The sequence below is a fragment of the Colletotrichum scovillei genome (genome assembly GCF_011075155.1).
Source record: "Colletotrichum scovillei strain TJNH1 chromosome Unknown Contig00004, whole genome shotgun sequence".
In the NCBI taxonomy this organism is placed as follows: domain Eukaryota; kingdom Fungi; phylum Ascomycota; class Sordariomycetes; order Glomerellales; family Glomerellaceae; genus Colletotrichum; species Colletotrichum scovillei.
The window spans coordinates 2,404,962-2,426,345 of NW_023336262.1; the positions used below are offsets into that span (position 1 = coordinate 2,404,962).

The window sequence follows — 21,384 nt, forward strand, 5'->3', positions numbered from 1 at the left end:
TTTTTTCACCCCATGGCGGGGTGATGTGATGTGGTGTCGGACCGTAAGGTGGGTTGATCTTTTTTGGAACCAAGGCAATTCTATCCGGCGGGAGGAGGGTTGAAGCTTCTTCTTTATTTTGGTTCGATGGGACGGCACCAAGGAAAAGCTATCGGTGGTTGAACAATTTGATTTTACCGTGCCACTTACTACTGTCTAGGGGAGGCGCGAGTCGTAGGAGACGTGCGTCAGCCTGTTCTGTCAGCAATGATGCATTGCATGGTCGTATACACACTACACGCTCGCGAGTCACAGTAAAGAGCTGCCAAAGACTGCTGTCATGCTTGCCCTGCACCGATACGAGAGATTGGGGGCCGGGCGGCGGGAGTGGGATATTGCTATTGGACTTTTCGTTCGGTTTTTTTTTGGTTCGACGCGGATATTGCTTGCCCAACTTCGAGTCAAATCCTGGACCAACCACCACCACCGGTACGCAATTGATCAATACAAACCATTTACTACAAGCTTTCCCTCCCCCGGCTGAGCCCTGCCTATCTACGGATGGCCTATCCGTAATATGTACCTGCTTTGCTTGCCTGCCCGGGTGCCCGGCTCGTTGGAAAGCGTAAAGTTCACCTGTTGGTTCAGTTGACTTTTTTGGTATTAATATCGAGGGTCATGTCTTTTGGGGGCCATGCAGCGTGGCTCGTGTACCTGACTAACGATGCGGGAAGAGCAGAAAGTCAATCTTGCGCTTTGCCGTAGACTGGTAGCCAAGCCACCCACTAGCTCCGTTGTTGCTGCATCCTTCAGGAAGTTCAGGCCCTGTCTATGGTTCGAATCGATGAAATTCGATATTGGATCTTCTTACTAGGTGCCTTGGCTCTCGCAAGGTGCACGGAGCAGTTTGAGCAAACTTCACATTTACATGGGATGGGGAGCACGGATGTGAAATAGCAAATCCGTGTTGGTGGTGACTATTGGCTTTTGCTCATCTTACTGGTCGCCCCCGCGCGATGGAACAGTAAATTAACAAAGATGGCAAAGTGACAGTTTAGTTTGGAGCGAGATGTGACGAGAGTTGCAGGACTGGTGATTGCTTCCTCTCACCGCTTCATGGGCGATGGGGTCTAAGCTCGAGCAACCCCAGATGGGCTCATCTCCTCATCTCATTCTCATCCTCTGAGCTATGGCGATACTGAGTGAAAATTCTGATACCGTCCAAGATCCATATTGCGCTCGTCAAGGCTCCAAGCTCTGCTAGGTTTACCTGATGGACTGGCGGGGGCAAGTGGATGTGATTAGGCTGGCAAGAAGTTGCACTTGAGATTGATTGACCGGGCTTAATGAACAGGTTCTTGCGGATAGTCGTCGCGTCTCGGACAATTATTTCTTCTCTTGCCACGAGAGTTTGACGGGTAGGTTTTGCTTGATGGGGAATGGTGCTTGAACCGTGCTCGTAGGCTAGCAGTGAACTATTCGTATCTCTTCTGCTGATGTGATTATGACACAGAATGGCCACTTGATGGACTTGATGGCGATGATGATCACGGACTCTTGGTGGAATTCAAGGTGGACAGGTGACTTCACAACAAAAAGTCCCAACTCGTCTTTGACACTTCCCCCGTGGTGGATGATACCTCAACGAAATGAAAGCTGGCCCATCACCATTCATCCAAGGGCTGGACTCTTTTGGCGCAAGCAACTTGATAGGTAGTCATGCTGCCGTAGGGATAAGGCGGGCATTCCGGGTAATCCAACGTCGTTGTGCCGGTAGCCCCAGTTTCAATGTACATGTTCCATTGGAACCCGCAAACCCGTCCCATTGCCTCTTTCCCCCCTCACTCTCACCTTTTTCTTTCTTCTGGTCCTAAGCGAGTTCGCTCGCGAGTCGAGCTTTTCTAGAATTCCACATGGAAGTCCAGGGACGAGGGGGCCGGCGGTGTAAGGTTGACTGGAGGGGCCTTGGAGGGTATCAGCCCATGAGGCATGAAGCGAACTCCAGTGACAACTCCAGCGCAATCTTGGGGCGGCCCGCCCGAGCGAGGGTTATCTTCAGAGGCGGGAACCTCTCGACTCGCACGAGGTGGAGGGGGAACTCGGGAAACTGGAGACTGAGTGTGAGCCTGAGAGGAGAATGAGACTCTACGGATGGAGAGAGAGAGAATCTGAAGGGGGGATACCTCAGGCACAGGCATAGAACGGCAGTCCCGCTAATCTACAAGGCCCGTCGCCGCCCACGACCCCAAAGCCCCTCTCCTTCAAGGCTTCAAGGAATCAAAGCCAGACCAGGTCCCCTAACACTAACAGGACCGGCGGAGTTTGACAAAGCTGAAGGGGATTCCCTCATCCTGGGAACCGAGGCGTTCGAGACGGCCGGGCCCCCGGGAGGACGGCCAGGTTTTGGAATTTCCTTCCAGGCCACCCCCGAAAAAAGACCCCACCCGTTGTCCACCAGTCCCGAGTCCCCAGCGGCGCGGAACTGACCGGGGCCCCCGACTAACGAATATCAAATTACCACCTTTTTTCTTTTACCATGTACCCAACCCCCCCATGAGCCGAACGTAACCCAGACCAGAGACAGCCCAGGGCTAGCGGAGGGTATGAGAATGGATATTCTCCAGTCAGTCGTCGTAACGGCTTTCTATCATGCAACAGTCGTGTTTGTAATGTGGTACTGTACCGTATGTTGCCCCCTCCCCTTCCCCCCCTCAAGGCCCCCCGGGACAGCATCCACTGATGGGCAAAGAAGGAGTCGAGGCCGGCCAGTCGGATCTCGATGGAAGGAAATCGCTGTAAGGAAGGACTGGAGGGCAGGGTCTCCATAGCTTCTATTGCATCCAGATGCCGTGCCGTTTTGGCGGGTACGGAGTACCTCACCTCACTTCACCTTGTCAAGCTTGTCTTGCTTTCTGTAAGGTATCTTATGCGTACGAATACCGTTACCAGGGAATGATTCGATAAGAGCCGGGGAGCATCTTGACGGCTGACCACTACCCACATCATCAACCCATGCAATAGAAGGAATTGCGACTTCCATTCCTCACGTAGAATGGGAGCATTGTACCAGCGGAGAAGCTGCAATTGCTGTGAAGTTGTGAACAATGCAGGTACCGCAGATTACTCTTGACCTTTTCGTTGTAAGTTGAACCGTTTCCTCATGCTTTCCGTATTGGGCTCCATTTCGAACTTACGGTCAGTGGGCCCGTCTTTTTTTTTTTTTTTTTTTTTTTCCCCCTTCTGTGAACGTTCCCCTCCTTCCCCTCCATGGACAGAAATCCAAACGTCGTACCGGGTTCCTCACTGACTCCGTCTTGTACCACGTCAAAGGCTCAAACCACTTCAACACTCATCAACCTCCATCCGCAATCCCGGCCTCGCGACGCCGCGACGTGCCGAAGACGGAGCTTCTAGTCATCCAAGGGTTCCCTTGAGGTCTAGACAAATCTGTCAGTCCCTATCCCGCCATACCTCCGTGGTGCGCAAAGACCCAGACAGGCCCATCAATCTCGGACCATTGACTCTGTGCACAAAGGCTTTTCCACACTTTACGCCCGGACGCATACGCCAACGCGAGGGCCTGCACAGAAATTACACGCTGCACAGCACGGATCACGGGCACAAGGCATACACATATCCGCAAAGACACACGGACAGACGTACTCGCCCGAGTCCCCCAGTCCTACCGTCCGCCTGCATAACGTCGGACGCCAGGCTGAAGTCTGCCTGCCTGCCATGTCATCCGAACAGCTCAATGTCATCGCCCTGGTCTCGGGCGGCAAGGACAGTTTCTTCTCCGCCTTGCACTGCCAGAGGAACGGGCACCGACTTGTGGCACTCGCTAATCTCTTCCCCTCCGCCTCCGTCAGCGCCGGCTCCGACGCCACGCGCTCGGCCCCAGCAACCATCATTTACAAGCCCACGAGGGATCACGTAAAGGATGTTCAGCTGTCAGATCAGCCTACGGGAAAGCAAGTGAAGCCCGTGGAGGAGGAGGCTGGTAAAGGGGCAGACGATGAAGCCGACCTGAATAGTTTCATGTACCAGACCGTCGGCCACCAGGTCATACCCCTATACGCAGACGCCACCGGCTTGCCGCTCTATCGCCAGCCCATCTACGGCGGTGCCAAGTATGAGGGCAGAGACTACGACTCCCATGCCGTGCCGTCGGGTGGTGCTGATGGTGATGGCGACGGCGACGCGGGCACAGAAGTCGACGCGGATGAGACGGAAAGCATGGTGCCCCTCCTCCGTACCGTCATGGCAAACCACCCAGAGGCCAACGCTCTCTGTGCGGGAGCCATCTTGTCCACGTACCAGCGGACGCGCGTGGAATCCGTCGCGCTACGCCTGGGCCTCACGCCGCTGGCGTACCTGTGGAAGTATCCCGTGCTGCCCCCGGTGGTTCCGGGCGCCGTCGAGGACGCCCAGCTGCTCCACGACATGGCGGCCGCCGGTCTCGACGCGAGGATCATCAAGGTCGCGAGCGCGGGGCTTGATGACGATTTCTTGTGGGAGAAGGTGAGCAGCATCGCGGGCGCGTCGCGCGTGAAGCGTGCTCTGAGACGGTTTGGCGCCGCCGAGGGTGCCGTCATTGGCGAGGGGGGCGAGTTCGAGACGCTCGTGTTGGACGGCCCGCCCGGGCTGTTCAAAAAGGCCATCGAGGTGCCGGAGTCCGGCAGGCGGACCGTGAGGGAGGGCGGCGGGACGTCGTGGTTGAGCTTTCAGGGGGCGAGTGTCCGAGAAAAGCAGGCCCCTGACGCGGGCACGGGAGAAAGCTGCTCCCCACCCCGGGTTCCCAATGCCTTGGATCACCGGTTTCAGTCTATCCTAGAGTCACTCCCTGCGGTTCGAGGTGACCAGGTCTCAGTATCGGAATCATCGCCATCCGTCGATGGCTTCGCGCAGTGTGATGGCAAAATACTGGTTCTACCGAGAACTCCTTCGGACGATATCCACTGGTCCTTTGGTGCTCAAGCGGTATCCGGCCAGGGCTCCTCTGTCGAGCAGCAGACCGAGGAGATAGTACAACAGATTCAGAAGCTTCTTGCTGACCACACTCCTCCGCTGCCGACTACGGCCATCACCAATACCATCATCGTCTTGCAGTCTATGTCGGATTTCCCAGCCATCAACAAGATCTACAGTAAACTCTTCCAGCACCCGAACCCTCCGTCCAGAGTAACGATTTCTTGTGGCGAACTACAGGCCGGAAGTGCCATCAACGTTCATCTGACGATAAAGCCTGCGCTAGAGCCTCGTGAACGGAATGGACTGCATGTGCAGTCGAGATCGTACTGGGCGCCAGCCAACATCGGTCCCTATAGTCAGGCTATCGATGTACCCCTAAGGAGCGGCGGGCAAGATACGGCACACGACGGTATCAGAGCAGTAACGATTGCGGGCCAAATTCCGCTCGTCCCGGCCAGCATGATCTTGCCCACGGAAAAGGAGGGCAACCTGGAGATGCAAATCACTCTGTCTCTGCAGCACCTCTGGCGCATAGCCACCGAGATGAAGGTGCAGCTCTGGACTAGCGCGGTGGCATACTTCCCGCGCACGCCAGAGGAGGCAGACATGAGACGGCAAGGCCAACTTGCCGCGGCCGCGTGGAAGGCCGTTCACAAGTGCGACGAAGACGAGGACGGAGACGGAGACGGAAGTGGCGGACCTGATCTGTGGGATCGCAAGTTTAACCCGGCGTACATGTCTCTTGGCGAGGACGCCGCGGCGGCGCAGAAGCTCCCGGATTGGTCGGCCGTTGTGACGGCCGACGAAGACGACGGAGAGTCCGAGGGTCCCGTTCCGCCTTTCTTCTCCGTCGAGGTCGAGGAGCTGCCTCGCCAGGCCGGCGTCGAGTGGCACGCCCATCTCGGCCTTGCAAAGGTGCCCTCGTCGTCTGTCGAGTACCGGGCCGCGGACCTGGCGCCTTCGGCTGATGTTCCTTTCTACAGACGTGTCTGCCACGTCGTTGTGTCGGGGACGTTGGTACATTCTACCATCGCGTGGCTTGCTGTCAATGGTCCTGCTACACGTGCGCCGAAGTCCTTTGATGAGGTGGAAGAGTGGATGAGGAGGGCGTATCGGGAGTCTGTTGGAGATACTGGTGAGGGAGGAGATCAACCAAATTTGGTGTATCTCAATGTGCCAAAGTGTGCGGTTTCTGCTGCGGCTCCGGCCGGATCTTCTGGAGGAGAGAAGGGGCAGGCGACGGCGTATGTTAAAGCCAGGTCGATTTGGGGCGTTGATGGGGAGGAGGTTCTCGCTCTTGGGCTTTGGAAGTAAAAACAATGGGTGGGTTTCTACGGAGAAAATAGACAAAAGGTTCAATCGGCAAGGAAATTGGAGTATATTACTGCTTCTGTGACTATCTCTTCATGACATTCCCTTCGGCGCTCTTCGGGGGGGTTGGCACTTGAAGTACCGATGCCCCTATCTCTATTTTTCAATGAGTTTACTATTCACTCTACAGCCGGGGACATGATGAATGAAGTCTTAGAATTGAAATTGAGCTTATGGAAGGGATGGGCCATCGGAGACGTTGCGCAAGGATGAGATATACGAATGGGTGGCAGTCTACCAAATCAGTCTCTTGGTTCGTTCATATGATTCCCCATGGAGTACATTACTGAGGGGGAATCACGTCGAGGGACAATATCCTTCTCGGAGCGCGTACCAAGGTCAGAAAATGTCGTAGGTACAACCGAGTGGAGAGACAGTTCGCCGCGGAGGCATTTCCTGGCATGTAGGAAGCAGACGTGATATGAGGACCAGACAGACGGTCAGAGTGCATCGCAAACACCCTTTTCATAAATCGTCAATTCAAATGCGTCATTCGTCCATCAGCTTCTAGCGTGCGACTCAAGGCGAATTGACAAACAACATAACACATAATCAGCATGGATGTCAACAAGAGATTCTGGATGTTACGTTTGTAAGTCGGGTGTGTTTAACGAAGACATCGAGGCGGGCAGCATCGGCTAGAGCGGGTGGAGAGTTGCGCGCCCTTGATAGAACGCTAACTGACAGGGAAACTCAACGAGGTAACTTGGCCGAGCGGTCTAAGGCGCCAGACTCAAGCTTACTAAGCTTCATCCGTTCAACGGATGAGTATTCTGGTCTCGCAAGAGGCGTGAGTTCGAATCTCACAGTTATCATTTTTGCAATTTTTGACCATTGACATGAACGCCTTTTACCAATTACCATCCCAAAGAGTTGGTTTTGTGTAACATGAGGCAATGAATGCGACAGGGAGCAAGTGGACGTGGAATGCTTATGTTCTTCGAGGTCCAAGCGGTGCACAACGAAATAAGTCAACATTGGACGAAGGGAGGTACGCTGATGTGTGATTTCCCCTTCATGCACAGGTAGTCGTCAGCCGCGCCATTCCATGTTGACGACATACATCGGAATAGATGCAAACGGAGCTTTACGCCGCCTCTCGGGTGACACCAAAGCCAAGCCAATATCCGAGACGCCTGCACATAATTCCCGGCACGAGGAGCGAGTTTCTTGGCCGATTTGTCTCACTTCCCACGCCGTGGCTTTCGATCCTATCCGCAATGCGTCCTCGCGAACGACCTCATTGACGTCGGATTCGCATTAGACGGCGACGATCTTGGCGGAACCCGCTAGCCTTGCCCGGCTGATTGTTTTCAGATCGATATTCGGAAAATAACGTTGAGGGCTTGGGAACGGGCAAGAGATGGCGGCACGATGAATCGCCGGCCTTTCGGTATGGTTTAATACGTGGTGTCGGCCCGCTCGTGCTTGTGCGGCATGCTGGTATCGGTTTTCCGCTCCCCTTTCTCTCTCTCTTCTCCTGTCGATCCAAGAGGAGAACCATCCCGCGGCAGCTTCATATTCTTGGCAGGACTGAGGACGACTTAAGCCATGCCTGGAAATATTGGGACTGACGCCATGGCATCACAGGCTGAGTGCCACTTGAGGCACTTGCCAAACTCATACGACGGCGAGGGGATTGGCCCATTGGACCTCGACACCCCGAGCAAGGAAGCATATGAGGCAGAGGAGGAGATCCCGCTGGTGGATCACCACGACGACTTCGGTGTCGTTGTTCCTCGGACACATCCTCGAGCACGGCAGCTGCCTGTGTGGCTCCGGTACCCTAGAAACGTCTTCCGTGCCTTGATTCCAAGCTTCCTCAAGGCCTCGGATCCGAATGCCGTCCAGAAACCGCTTCACCCTACAGCATGGCTCGGTAAGTTCTGCTTCAAACCGCCTTCCAGTCTCAAAAGAACAATGCTGACAAGAAACCCTCCCCACCCGCAGACGGTCTCCGCGGTGTAGCCGCCTTCTTCGTCGTCTGCCACCACTGGTCCCTCGTCACGGCCAACATGAACATCCACCGCGGCTTCATGAGCGACGACGACCCCATGTTCATCCAGCTGCCCATCATCCGCCTCGTCATCTCCGGCTTCTGGTCCGTCTGCGTCTTCTTCGTCATCTCCGGGTTCGCGCTGAGCTACAAGCCCCTGAAACTCCTCGGCCAGCACAAGACGGCCGAGTTCGCGACCGCGGCCGCTTCGTCGGCCTTTCGGCGGCACATTCGCCTGTTCTTACCGCCCGCGATGACGACGTTTGTAATTGCCTGGATTTCGTATTTTGGCTGGTTCGAGATCCCGACGTCGGGCGTAGCCGTGCCGGCGCTGCGGCCGCCGCGGTTCGATCGTGCTTACGACCAGCTGTGGGACTGGGCGATGAACCTCATCGGGTTGTCGGACCCGTTTGGGAGGAACTTGCGGAGGGGCGAGGGGTACCCGTACGAGCCTACGCTCTGGACGATACCGATTGAGTTTGACTGTTCTCTGGTCATCTTCCTCGCTCATGTCGCCTTTTCGAGGTTACGCACTCGGGTTAGGCTCGGCATGAACCTCTTCCTCGTGGCTTACACACTCTACTTCAACTACTGGCAGTACTTTCTCTTCCTCGCCGGGCTCCTCTGCGCCAACCTACACTTCTACTGGCAGCCTGCCATCGGCAACAACACCCTGCCGTACGTGGCAGCAGCAACAACCCCGGGACCACGGGGTCGCTTCGCCCGGCTGAGCTTCTCCCTCACATCGTCACCGACCTACAGCGTAACCAAAAAGATGCTCGGCACCCTCTCCTTCCTCGGCGCGCTCTGGCTCCTCTCGTACCCAAAGGGCACCGGCACGGCCGGCCTCTCGCCGGGGTACAAGACGCTCGTCGCCATCACGCCGGAGCGCTACGGCGAGGGTGAGTACCTCTGGATCCCGCTCGCGTCCGCCTGGCTCGTCTTGTCGGTCGACCGGTCGCCTTTCCTGCAGCCGCTCTTCACGAACCGGGTAATACAGTACTTTGGCCGCATCTCGTACGCGCTGTACCTCGTCCACGGGTCGCTGCTGTGGCTGTACGGGTGGCACCTCGTGCGCTTCTTCACGGGGCTTACGGGGGCGGAGACGAGCGGGCAGTTTACGTTTGGGGTGCTGTTGGCGACGTGCTTCTTCATGCCTGGCGTGGTGTGCGTGGCTGACTTTGCGCAGAGGTATTTGGATGCCAATGCTGTCAAGTTTGCGGCCTGGTTTGAGGGGAAGTTGATTGATAAGAGGAGGTAGAGATGGGTGCTTTAGTACTTGTATTGAAATGCTGTTACACCCCCTCCTCTGGACCAGGGGGTCCTGTGACGAGCGGGATAAAATGATGAGAGTTGTTGTAGTCTTGCGTGGGTAATATGGCAAAGTAGGGTCGTATCATGAATGACAGCAGATAATCCAGTATAAGACATCTGACTTGAGACGGGAATCATTCTTCCTCGAACGCAAAATTCTCATCATCATCCCGTTGAGGAGAAGTGAACACCTAGCTTTGACTCCAGCCACTCACCCATCAACGAAGGAAGAAGGAGAGATGAATATTGTCCGAACAGATGTTAAACCATAAAGCCTAGCCGGATCACCTGTTTAGGTTGGTTTCTCCAATCCCTCGAGTCGCGGCTGAGTCCCCTTCTCCCCCCACAACGGCAGCGGGGACGTTTAATATTACAGACCGCCCCCCCTGGTCGATCAGATAACTTTTTTTTACATCTGATAATCCAACCTGTCGGCCATTCCGCGCGGGTCTACGGAGTACGTTAGCCTCCCACACTCGTATCCCGCCCGGGTTTCCTGACCTTCAAGGGAATTCCCTTCCTCTGGGTCTGGGGCAGAATTGCCTCTATTCCATGAATGATGTGAACTAGGACCGACTCGGCCGAGTCTAGAGAACTAGTTTATAGTTATTTGACGTTTTATCCACCCCTTTTCAGCTGCGAGGGGATTTTTTTCTCGACCATGCTGCTATGAAGCAGCAGCATCTTCGCACTGCAGAGGTTTCGTTGCCGCCAACAAGAACCCACGACTTTCGGGCAGAGATGCTCGATCGGGTCAGGGACCCGATGCAAGCCAGATCCGTTTTCCTTTGACGTCTTGGCGATACTGGAGCTCTCGCTCTTTTCTCTTTAGAAAAAAAGTTCCCCGAGTGGGAAAAACAGAAACAAAAAGACCAATTGACCCTCTTCCACGTAATGGAGTCAATAAAAAACCCCTGGGTCAAAATGCAGTGCCAAAAAGGGTCGGGTCCAATGCGATGATGGGGATTTATAAAGGAATACCCGGCACCTAATCTTCGCGCGTGCGACGTGGGTTTATTTCCTGGGATGTCTGCCAGCGTTCTCTCTCGTTTTGATTAACTTGTCTTCCCTTCTGATCAGACGCTCGTTTGAGGTACGTCTCGAAAACCTGTCCTGACAATGAGAAGGGACGGACTTGTCGTCGCCGTCATCAGCGGCATCGCCACGCTGTCGCACGGCGTGGGAGCCGCATACATCTGGCCTTCCAAGTACGACGAGATTGAAGACATCCTCTCGTTACAGACGGGATACCGCAGCAGGGGTTTCGTCGAAGGTTCGTGATCTACGCCCCCAGGCCTGCATCTCTTTGCCAGCCCCCCCTCACCAAACCTTCCATCTCACACCAAACCTTCCAGGCGTAACCCCTTGCTCCTTTGGCGGCAACATCGCCGGCCGCCAGTTCGCCGCCGAGTGGATCCGCACCGCCTTCCACGACGTGGCCACCACCGACGCCGCCGCGGGGACGGGCGGCCTAGACGGCTCCATCTGGTTCGAGGTCGGCCGCGCCGAGAACGGCGGCGCGGCCTTCAACAACACCTTCAACTTCTTCAGCAACCTCTACTCGATCCGCGCCTCCGCCGCCGACCTGCTCGCCATGAGCGTCGTCGTCGCCAACGCGGGCTGCGGCGGCGCGAGGATGCCCTTCCGCGCGGGGCGTGTCGACGCCAGCACCGCCGGCCCCGCGGGCGTGCCGGAGCCGCAGACGCCGCTCAACACGACGATGGCGACGTTTGCGAAAGCCGGCTTCGGCCAGAGCGAGATGATTTCGCTCGTGGCGTGCGGGCATACCCTCGGCGGCGTGCACAGCCGGAATAACCCGCACATCACGGGGCTCGACCCGAGCCCGGACACGGTGACCAAGTTCGACAGCACGTTTGACGACTTTGACAACCGGATCGCGACCGAGTACGTGCGGGGCAACACGTCGAACCCGTTGGTCGTCGGGCGCAACGAGACGCTCAACTCGGACAAGCACATCTTCTCGTCGGACGGGAACAAGACGATCAGGGACCTGGGGTGTACCAAGAACGGGTTCAGGACGGCGTGCGCCGACGTCTTTACGCGCATGATTGATACCGTGCCCGCGACGGTGCAGTTGACGGAGCCCGTGGAGCCCGTCGATATCAAGCCCTACGTCACGCTGGCGCTGAGCGGCAACGGGAGCCTTGCGTTTAGCGGCTGGGTGCGGGTGAGGACGACGGACGGGACGGGGCGGGACACGGGCGATTTGGCCGTCCATCTGAGCTTCGCGGATCGAGGGGGCGAGGGTTCCGTTATTGTGCCCGCGACGCTCGACGGAGGCGGCGTCACGTACGGCCTCTGGGGCGAGACGTTCGCCTGGTATCAGTTCGAGACGGCCATCAGTGCAGCGAGTGGTATAAGTAGCTTTCTTGTCCACCTGACGACGCCCTCGAGCAACGCCACATCCGTGTACAAGAACAACGGCAGCGGGTTCCCGCTGGACGACGCGCTGCTCTACCAGGCAGCCTCCTCTTGCGTCAACCGGACGAGCGTGAACAACGAACGCACATTCACCGTCACGGCCGCGGTGCTGAAGGAGCGCGCGGGAGATGCCGTTACGATGGACGTTGTGCGTCTCGTGCGGCGTTCCGAGGCGATCCACCGGAGGCTCGACGTCGAGAGCGTCGAGCTCGCGGCCACGGGCGAGGAGGATAGCGGGTATGCGCTCTTCCAGGCGCAGGTGCAGCTTGCGACGAGCGGCTGGAGCACCAGCTTCGATCTTGTTTTGGGAGGGGAGAAGGAGGTTCGGGTGGACTTTTTGAAGACGCAAGCTTGTCCGCGTGTATGATGTTTAGGTGACTCTGTTCACTGCGTCTGTAATTCTATAATTATAATTCATTGGTGAGACCGCACCGCAGCTCAAAGCGATGGATGAAGAAGTGCTGGGTGATGTTAGAGTGTACCAAGATCATCACTATTTGGCATCATTACGCCCGTAACGGCAGTTTTGAACTCTGAAACTATCCAGCATCTTATCCCAGGGCTTCTGCTCAAACTGTGTCATGTCATATCGCCAATGTCTGCCTCCGAGGACGTATGTCGTCCTCAGGGAAGTCACATGGAAGGAAGAAGGATAACATGCCAAGCGAAAGCGAGACTGAGGCTACTGAGCATATGTTGCCAGGATATTGCGAGAATGCGTGCGACGGCATTCCCCAGCAGTATCAGAGAGAATACCATGTGGAAGCTATCGCAAACAAAGAAGAGATAAGGTGATGTCCGAGCATTGTGAAGAAAGATACTATCACTCCGAAGCAAAACCGTATGACCAGCACCACCATATGCTATGATCATTAAGGGGCACCTTTCTACTACGCATCTCAAGAGTAGAACGAAGGCTTCTCCATTTGCCGTAGCTCGAGTAAAGACCACTTGTCTAGTTCGAACACATGTGCCAAGTTGCACGATATGCTTGTGTTTGATACTCGCATTCCCCAGAAGTCACTTGCCGCGGGGAGAGTGAGAGCTGTGACGCAGGGGAAGACTCCCTGGTGCCTTTTGCCGATTGTCCACGAGCAAACCGCATGATGAGACGGCAAAACTTGCCGTTCTCACAGCCAACCAGAATGTTCACACCGAGACGTAGAGGACGTTTGTTATCAATCGAGCCACAGCGTTGGGATAGCTGCACCGATAGGCGAGCTGTTTCTCCTGTATGATCCGGATGTTTTGGAAGCAGACGCACTCAATCCGTGACTAGGGGTCAAGCCGTCGACGGTCGGCTCCGGTCTGCAGGCAGGCCTTTTGCGCGGGGCCTCGCCGATCAGAAGAAGGAGAGCCAGGGTCAAGCAGGGTAAAGAGGCAATGGAACTAGCCAGTCTAGTCAAAAAGCCCTCAACGTGCCGTCTTAGTCCCGAGGGACCAAAGACGGTGCTAGCGACTAAGACTTTCCAGAAAGAAACCTGGGGACGACCAAGTTGGCGGTACCCTCGGGGTCTGCTGTTCATGGCATTGGCGAGTGGGGTCAGATCGGAAAGTCTGGAGAGCAGCCGCGTGGTGTTGTGTTAAGGCCGGCCGGGTTGGTCGATAGTTGGGCGAAAAAAAGCCATCAGGATGAGGCACATTGGATACGGCAGTTGATCGAGCAAATGGTATAGGCCTGAACCACGCCATACCATGCCATTGCCATACGAGAGCGTAGCTGTGCCGCGCATGTTATGCAAAGGAAAGGCATCGTAGACATGAAGTCTCGTAGGATTCTGCCATGGTGTTGTGAAGACTGCTGCAGCGGTGTGGGAGGGAACTGGGCCCCAGAGTTCTGCTTAGAACTCGTTGGAAGGAACATGAAAACTAGGGGGTCTCTCGAAGTTGCAGAAAGCCGGTGTCAGAAGTTGAAAAAAGAAACGAATAGGGCTCCGTCAGGGACAGTGACAATGACATGTCGGATGCTGGCTGCACTGCTACACTAGACTGCGTGTATGATGTATCCGTTCGCACCTCGCCATGTCAGAGATGAGCATTGGCGTAACATGGGGAAGGGGCCGACGGGAGTAGAAGACAATGCCATGCCCGGCATCGGGGGTTTCCACGTTTCCAACCTCCGTGCTTGGTACCCGCTGGTGGAGCTAATCCCGGACGAGGATGGTCCATCGTTGGAATGTTTCCGCAGTCTGCTGGTGGTGCAGTGATAATACCTTGGGATGGGTAGGTAGGTATGAGAGCGAGAGTGACATATGTCGACGTCTGCAAAGTCTGGAGTAATTTGCTCGTGATGGTGTCGTTCATGTATGTACTCCGTACTGCGTAGCTTAAGGTATCCAGAGGTTGCAACTCTATCGAGAGAACCCACTTGGGCGCCGAGAGGACAAGCTGCCAAGGTGCATAGGCGGACCTTAGCGGAGGGGTCAAGACTGGAATCCGACTGAAGACTCCATCGAAAGATATGGGACGGTACTCCTTAGGCCGGATGAGGTTGAATGATTTGTGAGCAGCGACGTATCCATATCCATAGCTTGCATGGCAGTAGTCATAGTGTAGCAGGAGAGGGTCTGAGTTGGATTGGGTGGGAGCTTGAGGTGGGAAGAGAGGTGAAGTGAAAGTGAACTACTGCGTATGAAAGTGGTGATGCTAAAAACACCGGGCAGGTGTTGCTGGAAACGAGGCTAAAGTCAAAAAGTGGCCTCATAAACGGTCGCGGCTTGCCCCCGCCATGGCGTGAACGCAGTCATCCGTCAGCCTTCAGAGGTCCAACCCGTGGATTTTAGAAGGTGTGAACCAGGCACGCCAGGCCTAGGTAGGTAGTGGTATTCCTAGGTAGAGGTAGGAGCACTGAACGCACCTGCCACGTTCTGGAGCACGCCGAAACGGGACTAGCGCCCAACCAGCTGGACCCTGCTGTCCCTTCCGGAGGGGGGTCAGCCAATGGGAAGAGGCTGAAAGTATGGCAGGCATGGGTAAATAATCCGTGGTGGTCTGATTCTCACTCGATTCCTGCCGCTCTCCAAAAGCTCATCATGCCACTTTCTGAAATCGTTTGAAGCATCTGCGAAGCAATCTCCAATTCTGTCGAACCACCCAGCTATCAGTCTGCAGGCCCCTCCCCTCTTTTTTTTTTTTTTTTTTCCTCTTCCCACTTTCTCGGTCTTGTAGGGACTCGTCGGTTGTTTTTTTCCTCTCTTCCCTTCTTTCCCTTCTCTGATTTTCTCACCGTCTTGTCTGCCCTCTCTGCGCTCTCTCACCCCGTTCCCCGTGTGTGCTTGTTCCGTCTGCTGCTGCAGCCCTGGTCCAGCAACATCCGTCATTGGTCTTGCTGCTAGTTCGCTGCAACTTGCAAACCCACCTCACCACACACCCACTATTTTGGTCCTCGGTCTCTAATCCGCCCTGGTCTAGCTGCATATTCAGCGACCCTGCCGTATCTCATATTATTATTATATCTCGAATACCACCTCCTGGGACCCAACAATTTTCCCTTACGTCGCACACAAGACAAAGACCCCTCGGACGAAGAGACACCATACTAAACCTCTTGACGGCTGGAGCCCGTACGAAAATATCCCGTTTCCCTCTTCGCTTCGCTTCGAGCTCCACGCCTACTTCAGTCTGTGCCTTTGAGCGCCAGTGTGGTGTATCTCAAGCCCGCGCATTACATCCTTGACCCCACGTTCGAAAGTCTTCGATCGCAAGCCGTGCGAGCGCGGCCAGCTAGCCTGAACACCTACACCTACCTCTCCAATAGCCTTCGTTCGACCTCGTTGGCAATTGGTCCTCTGCCATAGCTAGCTAGCTAGTCACTTACTTTGAAAAACACCCAGTATCACGTACCGACGACCAATTACCTCGATTCGGTAGTCCTGTGAGACTGTGACATCACAACACGCCTCTCGACTATGGCACCTGGTGTACTTAATTCGGACGGCTCAATGGAGGACCAAAACGGACAGACTGCCCCGACGAACGGGCTGGCCGGCACCGCCGCTGGCCGTCTCCATGCTATCGATCCCACTGTAGACACACTCACCCTCCTGCGCAGCTTGCCTGAGCCTCCTATAGAGGCCCAGGTGTGCGTGGTTGGTGCTGGCCCCGCTGGTTTGATGCTGGCTGCCAATCTCGGGCGCTTTGGAATCAAGGTCGAGCTTATTGACGACAGAGCTGACCAGACGCCTGTTGGAAGGTAGACAATCCATACACACATACCTACCATGCCTCTGTAAGCTAATATCCGAAATAGAGCAGACGGACTGCAGCCCAAGACGATCGAGACATTCCGTCAAATGCGCCTCGCCGACCCTCTGCTCCTCCGCGGTGTTCGTGTCTACGATATTTCCTTCTGGCGAAGCACTGCCGATGAGCCGCTGCACAGACTGGGCCGCGAGGTACACTACCCTCCCGTCATCGACGTCCTCGATCCCTACATTTTGCTCGTTCACCAGGGTATGGTTGAAGGCATCTTTATCGATGACTTGAAGAAGCGCGGGGTCGAGGTACGGAGGAATACTGCATTCGAGTCCTATAGCGTTCCGGAGAACAAGGCGGGGCCCCTACAGGTCAACTGTCGCACAAACGTAACCCAAGACCGGCGGACAATCCTTACACAGTACTTGGTTGGATGTGAGTGAAATACTACAAAACCGCTGCGCTGTGAGAGACATATACTGACCAGGAAAAGGTGACGGTGCCCACTCCAAAGTACGAAAGAGCATTCCTGATGCGCGGGCCATTGGCCTTTCGCAACCAGCAATCTGGGGTGTTCTCGATGGCGAACTCATCACTGATTTCCCAGACATTTGGTCCAAGACGCTGGTGTATTCCCAGGAATACGGCTCTATTTTGATTATCCCGAGAGAGAGAAATATGACCCGTTTCTACATTGAGCTTAAGGCGAATCCCAAGGCCGACAAGCGAGAGCTTGGCCAGGAATTCGTCATGGCTCGAGCGAAGAAGATCATGGCGCCTTTCGAGGTCGACTGGAAGTATATTGAGTGGTTCGGACGTTACCAGATTGGTCAGAGAGTGGCCAGTCGGTTCACCGACCCCCATCTGAGGGCGTTCCTCGCTGGTGATGCCAGTCACACGCACTCCCCCAAGTCTGCTCAGGGCATGAACACCTCTATGCACGACTCGTGGAACATCGCGTGGAAGCTCAACCTGAGCATTCGAGGACTCGCGAAGCAATGCCTGCTCGAGAGTTACGAAGAAGAGCGGAGAAAGATCGCTGTTGACCTGGTCAACTTCGACTACGAGCACGCCAATCAGATTGCGGGAGGTGACGCGGTAGCACTGTCAGAAAACTTCAAGACGAATGTCCGTTTCATTTCTGGCATCGGTGCTGAGTACTCTGAGAGCCCCCTGAACAGGCCCGACTCTCAAGGCCTCATTATGGGAGATGCCAGACCTGGCTGCTTGCTTCCTCCGGCCAAGGTCACAAGATACATCGACTCGAATCCTGTGGATATTCAGCTCGACATCCCGATGCTCGGACAGTTCCGCATCTACCTTTTGATGTGGGACATCCAGGCGTCGAGCCCTTTCCTGGAGACTTTCTGCCAGTCCATCGCCTCGGCCAACTCTTTCATCAGCAAGCTCTCAGCCTCGGCTAGTGCTTCTTACGCTGCGCAGCCTAGACTGCCATCGTCTGAAGACATCTACTACCGGCCCGAGAGATACACGGCCGTCAGCCATCTCTTCACATTTGCCTTGATTAGTGAGTCTTATTCGCCAGAAATTCTGTTTAATCACTAACACTAGCCACAGCTACAATGCCCAAAGATGATGTGGAGATTTCTGACCTGCCTGCCCTGCTGCAGGACAGCCGCTGGACCTTCTACCTGGACGACATTCCAGAACAGGACACGCGTGGCCAGCTCTGCACGAACAAGTGGCTTGGAAGCCTCGGTCCCGGTGAGGTTTCCATTGTCAACGTACGACCTGACGGCTACGTGGGTTCCGTTGGCCGATGGGATTCCAGCATGGACGACGCCGGCGAGGAGGCTGCTCGCTGGCTGGACGAATACTACGGCGGCTTCCTCCAATTACCTGGCGGCGCATCGCCTACCCCTACCGCAACCCCCATGGCAGTTTAGACACAGATTCCTTTAATTTTGAGTCCGATTCAGGGACATTCTTACTCGGGCATATTTGTACCATACAAATCCCACTTCACACGACAAACGCGAACACATAATCCACAGCCTGAAAGACACCAGGCATGCAAGGAAAGACGCAGACATGAAATCATCACTTTCTCTCTTCCAACTTATCCGGCAGGTGTTGGGGAGTGTGGCGGCGGTACGGTTGTTATCACGGCATTTTCAGGAGCTAAAGGGGACAGTCGCTAAGTGCGCTCTGTTGCAAAGCAGGGGTACTTGGATCTCAATTTTGTTGTTTTTTTTCCACCATAGCTGAGCTTTTCAGGGATGAGATTTACCACATGAGGCAGACACATGTCAATAGATGGAATATTTCATTGCAGATCCCCTGCTTTGGGTCAACTCCCCCGGCCAGATTAAGCTCCACGAGCCCACGTATGCAGTGAGCTAGGACAATCATCGTGAGAACATGACACCACGTTTGGGAGGGTTCATGCGAGCTGTCATCTTCCATTTCCCCATGTACCCACCCTGAGCAGTAAGCATCCGGGATCTTGTTCCCTCCGAAGGAACCGGCCGGCCTGCCGCTACCCTGCCCGGAGCCTGCATGCACTACAAGAGGGAGTAGCTTTGTAAGGCGTAGGCTGGAGGAGGTGGTTGGGGCCGTCACCGCCCAGCAGCATGCCGTTGGTCATCAATGAGGGTGCTGCGGGGTTTCGGGACATGAGCATGATTCGATTCCGATAGGGCTGGCGTGAGGTTATCGTCTGATATGATGGAGATCTAGACCTCCCACGCCATGCCATACGCCCAAGCTGGTAATGTACCTGGATATTGTGCGCTAGAGGGAGTTCGCTTCATGAACGTCTTCCTACCTTGTTCCGCATGTCGTCTGCTGGCTAGTAGGCATCGGCTTGGGGTTGCGCCCGCTGCTTAGAGGCCTGCTTGTACGAACTCGCTTTCCGTTGATGTCTTGTGGTTTTGCCCTATCTTGTTTGGTTCGTTTCTTTGGGTCGTGGGAGTACATGTTTGTTGTGGAGGATTTTGAGGTGATTTGCTGGGATGGACAGACAGTGTCAGCGCAGCTGTTCGGCTGGGTGAGTTTACTATGCCGACGACGTCCGTGGTCCGGGTGACTCCACTGCGGTGCGTCGGCTCCGGTGGGATGATGACCGGAGCCCTCGTCACGACCGGCTTTTCGGAGGGGTGTTGGCCGTTGGTCGTTGGAGGAGGCCCGGGAGCTTTAGGACCTGCGGAGTTTGGGGTTTCCGACCTCACCTTGTTGAGGGAGATGCGCAATATGTGCTTCTGCTATTTGACTTTGAGGTACTGGGTAGCTTGTAGCTCACCTCATTGGCCTGCGAAGATATCTAAGATTACTCTCTCAGGCCCCGCTGGAGGTGAGTGGCGGAGGAGTAGGACGGCCAGCCGTCTGTTTGTTTTCTCTGCTACGCTTGGGCACAGAGATGATTTCCCTGAATGCAACGATGAAAAGATTTCGAAGTTGACCATTTACTTGCCAATTGTCAGGATGCAATTGTATGTTGGTTCTCCAGTAGATGTAACGTAATACTTCTACTCTGGTACATGGGCTCTGGTTTATGAGTAGCCCTCAGCATAGTGAACTACTAAGCTAAACCAGGAGTGGACATTGAGGTACACATTGGCATTGAAGTAAAGCTGATGTGCAGGGGAAATGGGCCGGAAGGTTTCGACGCTTTTTTCTAAAGATTGCCCAATGGCCCGTGTTAGATGAGCAGCAGCCCCTCGGTGACGCCGTTCCCGGTGAAATTTTTGGCCTATTTATATACCACTACTAGAGCTCGTGAGGCTCTAAAGCGATCCAATATCATCATATAAAAAGGTACGAAAGGGGGAAATTCAATGGGGATGATGGTAAAGGGGTCTGTCTATTGCTTGGCGTAAGGCGGTTGAGTCTCAAAGTTGTCTCTAGCTTTGACTAAACTATATTTGACTTTTTGGGGATACTAAAGAAATAACCCAACAACCAGAGTATCGAGACGATTCACAGTCTTGGAAAGATCAACTGGTGCCCCAAACTCTCACCATGGCCAATTGGCCGTTTAGCTGTACGGGGGTTTTTACGAGAACTATAAAGTAGATGAAATCTTGGCGGACACAGAGAACTGAGATTGTAGACGTTGCCATGGTTTGTAGAGTCAGAAGGTTACGGCGTGTAATCTAACTAGGCTCAACTCAAAAGCCAACTCAAAGGCTGGAGCATCGTTTACGGGAATTCGCTCCTTTTTACGCAGCTACCGTACCTACTTGTACCAACCAACCAACCACGAAGCGGTCGATACTATGATGTATAAATTGAGTCATGATCGCAGCAAATCGAACTACTTTACCCCAGCTCCATTCACCAACTCATTCAAAGAATCACCTAATCCTTTCACCTTGCCTCTACCCGTGTAACTTCACACAGCAGACTCACTTACAACTTCACCAGACGGCACCACATCGCCCACCATGCAACTCTCCATCTTCACCATCCTCCCTCTCCTCCTCTCCTCCGCCGCCGCGGCAGCCCTAGACACCGCCGAAGTCCGGGAAGCCCGCTCTCTCGACCAGTCCTCCTCGCCTAACAATGTCGGCGGCGGGCTGCTGTCCAAGAAAGTTGAGTGCGACTGCTGCAGAGCGCTAGGACCCGGCTACTGCTGGCACCAGAAGGCGAATGGTGATAAATACGTGAGTTTCTCGTGCCGTTTGCGTTTGCTTAAGCTCCATTGCTGGGGATACATGTCGCTAATCATTTGGGGGGTTTGTAGTGTTCGGCTTGTATTGTTGATCAATGCCAGAAGAGGTGTACGTGAAAGGTTTTGTGCATGATGCGGGTTCATGAAGGAATGGCGGGGCCGGGGAAGGGGGGCGTGTCGTGAGGATGGCATTGGAGACATGGAAATATTAGACGAGTTGCCGTGTCGATATCTACTGGATATAACAACAGTCAAAAAGAGTTCACCCCCCCGGTGCTGAATTGGGGGCTACATCTCTTGGTGCTCATGCTGGGATTCGAACTCGGGAGCTCGTGAGCCTGTCGTCGAGGGGGTATATAGGCTTCTTCCTGTGTGTATTCTCTGTGTATTCGGGGGTGGGAAAATTCATCGGATGAAGGCTTGGTGAGGTGAGGTGCGGTCGGCGCTGTCTAAGTCGTGCCACGTGGGCAGAGCATGTTGAAAG

The 21,384-nt window shown here is 54.9% G+C and overlaps 5 protein-coding genes across 5 annotated transcripts; all 5 read left to right on the forward strand.

Annotated features, from left to right (window-relative positions):
- Nucleotides 1-3,314: 3,314 nt before the first annotated feature.
- On the forward strand, nt 3,315-6,264 carry HER10_EVM0007682 (uncharacterized protein; the record flags this gene model as incomplete). Its single annotated transcript, XM_035477231.1, has 1 exon — nt 3,315-6,264. Exon 1 carries the CDS (start codon nt 3,715-3,717, stop codon nt 6,262-6,264), a length of 2,550 nt encoding a protein of 849 aa, XP_035335103.1. The 5' UTR covers nt 3,315-3,714.
- Nucleotides 6,265-7,872: 1,608 nt separating this feature from the next.
- HER10_EVM0003783 (acyltransferase) lies at nt 7,873-9,578 on the forward strand (the record flags this gene model as incomplete). The annotated part of the gene is made up of 2 exons (XM_035473447.1): nt 7,873-8,200; nt 8,272-9,578. 2 exons carry the CDS (start codon nt 7,873-7,875, stop codon nt 9,576-9,578), a joined length of 1,635 nt encoding a protein of 544 aa, XP_035334830.1.
- Nucleotides 9,579-11,225: 1,647 nt separating this feature from the next.
- Nucleotides 11,226-12,440, forward strand: HER10_EVM0001607 (WSC domain-containing protein; the record flags this gene model as incomplete). Its single annotated transcript, XM_035471351.1, has 1 exon — nt 11,226-12,440. The coding sequence occupies one exon, from the start codon at nt 11,226-11,228 to the stop codon at nt 12,438-12,440; it is 1,215 nt and encodes a 404-aa protein (XP_035334660.1).
- A 2,794-nt stretch (nt 12,441-15,234) lies between these two features.
- HER10_EVM0011214 (FAD binding domain-containing protein) lies at nt 15,235-19,604 on the forward strand. The gene is made up of 4 exons (XM_035480651.1): nt 15,235-16,265; nt 16,323-16,702; nt 16,761-17,795; nt 17,846-19,604. Exons 1-4 carry the CDS (start codon nt 15,982-15,984, stop codon nt 18,172-18,174), a joined length of 2,028 nt encoding a protein of 675 aa, XP_035335357.1. The 5' UTR covers nt 15,235-15,981; the 3' UTR covers nt 18,175-19,604.
- Nucleotides 19,605-20,533: 929 nt separating this feature from the next.
- On the forward strand, nt 20,534-21,172 carry HER10_EVM0008823 (uncharacterized protein). The gene is made up of 2 exons (XM_035478332.1): nt 20,534-20,892; nt 20,973-21,172. The coding sequence occupies exons 1-2, from the start codon at nt 20,674-20,676 to the stop codon at nt 21,015-21,017; spliced, it is 264 nt and encodes an 87-aa protein (XP_035335191.1). The 5' UTR covers nt 20,534-20,673; the 3' UTR covers nt 21,018-21,172.
- The last annotated feature ends 212 nt before the right edge of the window (nt 21,173-21,384 follow it).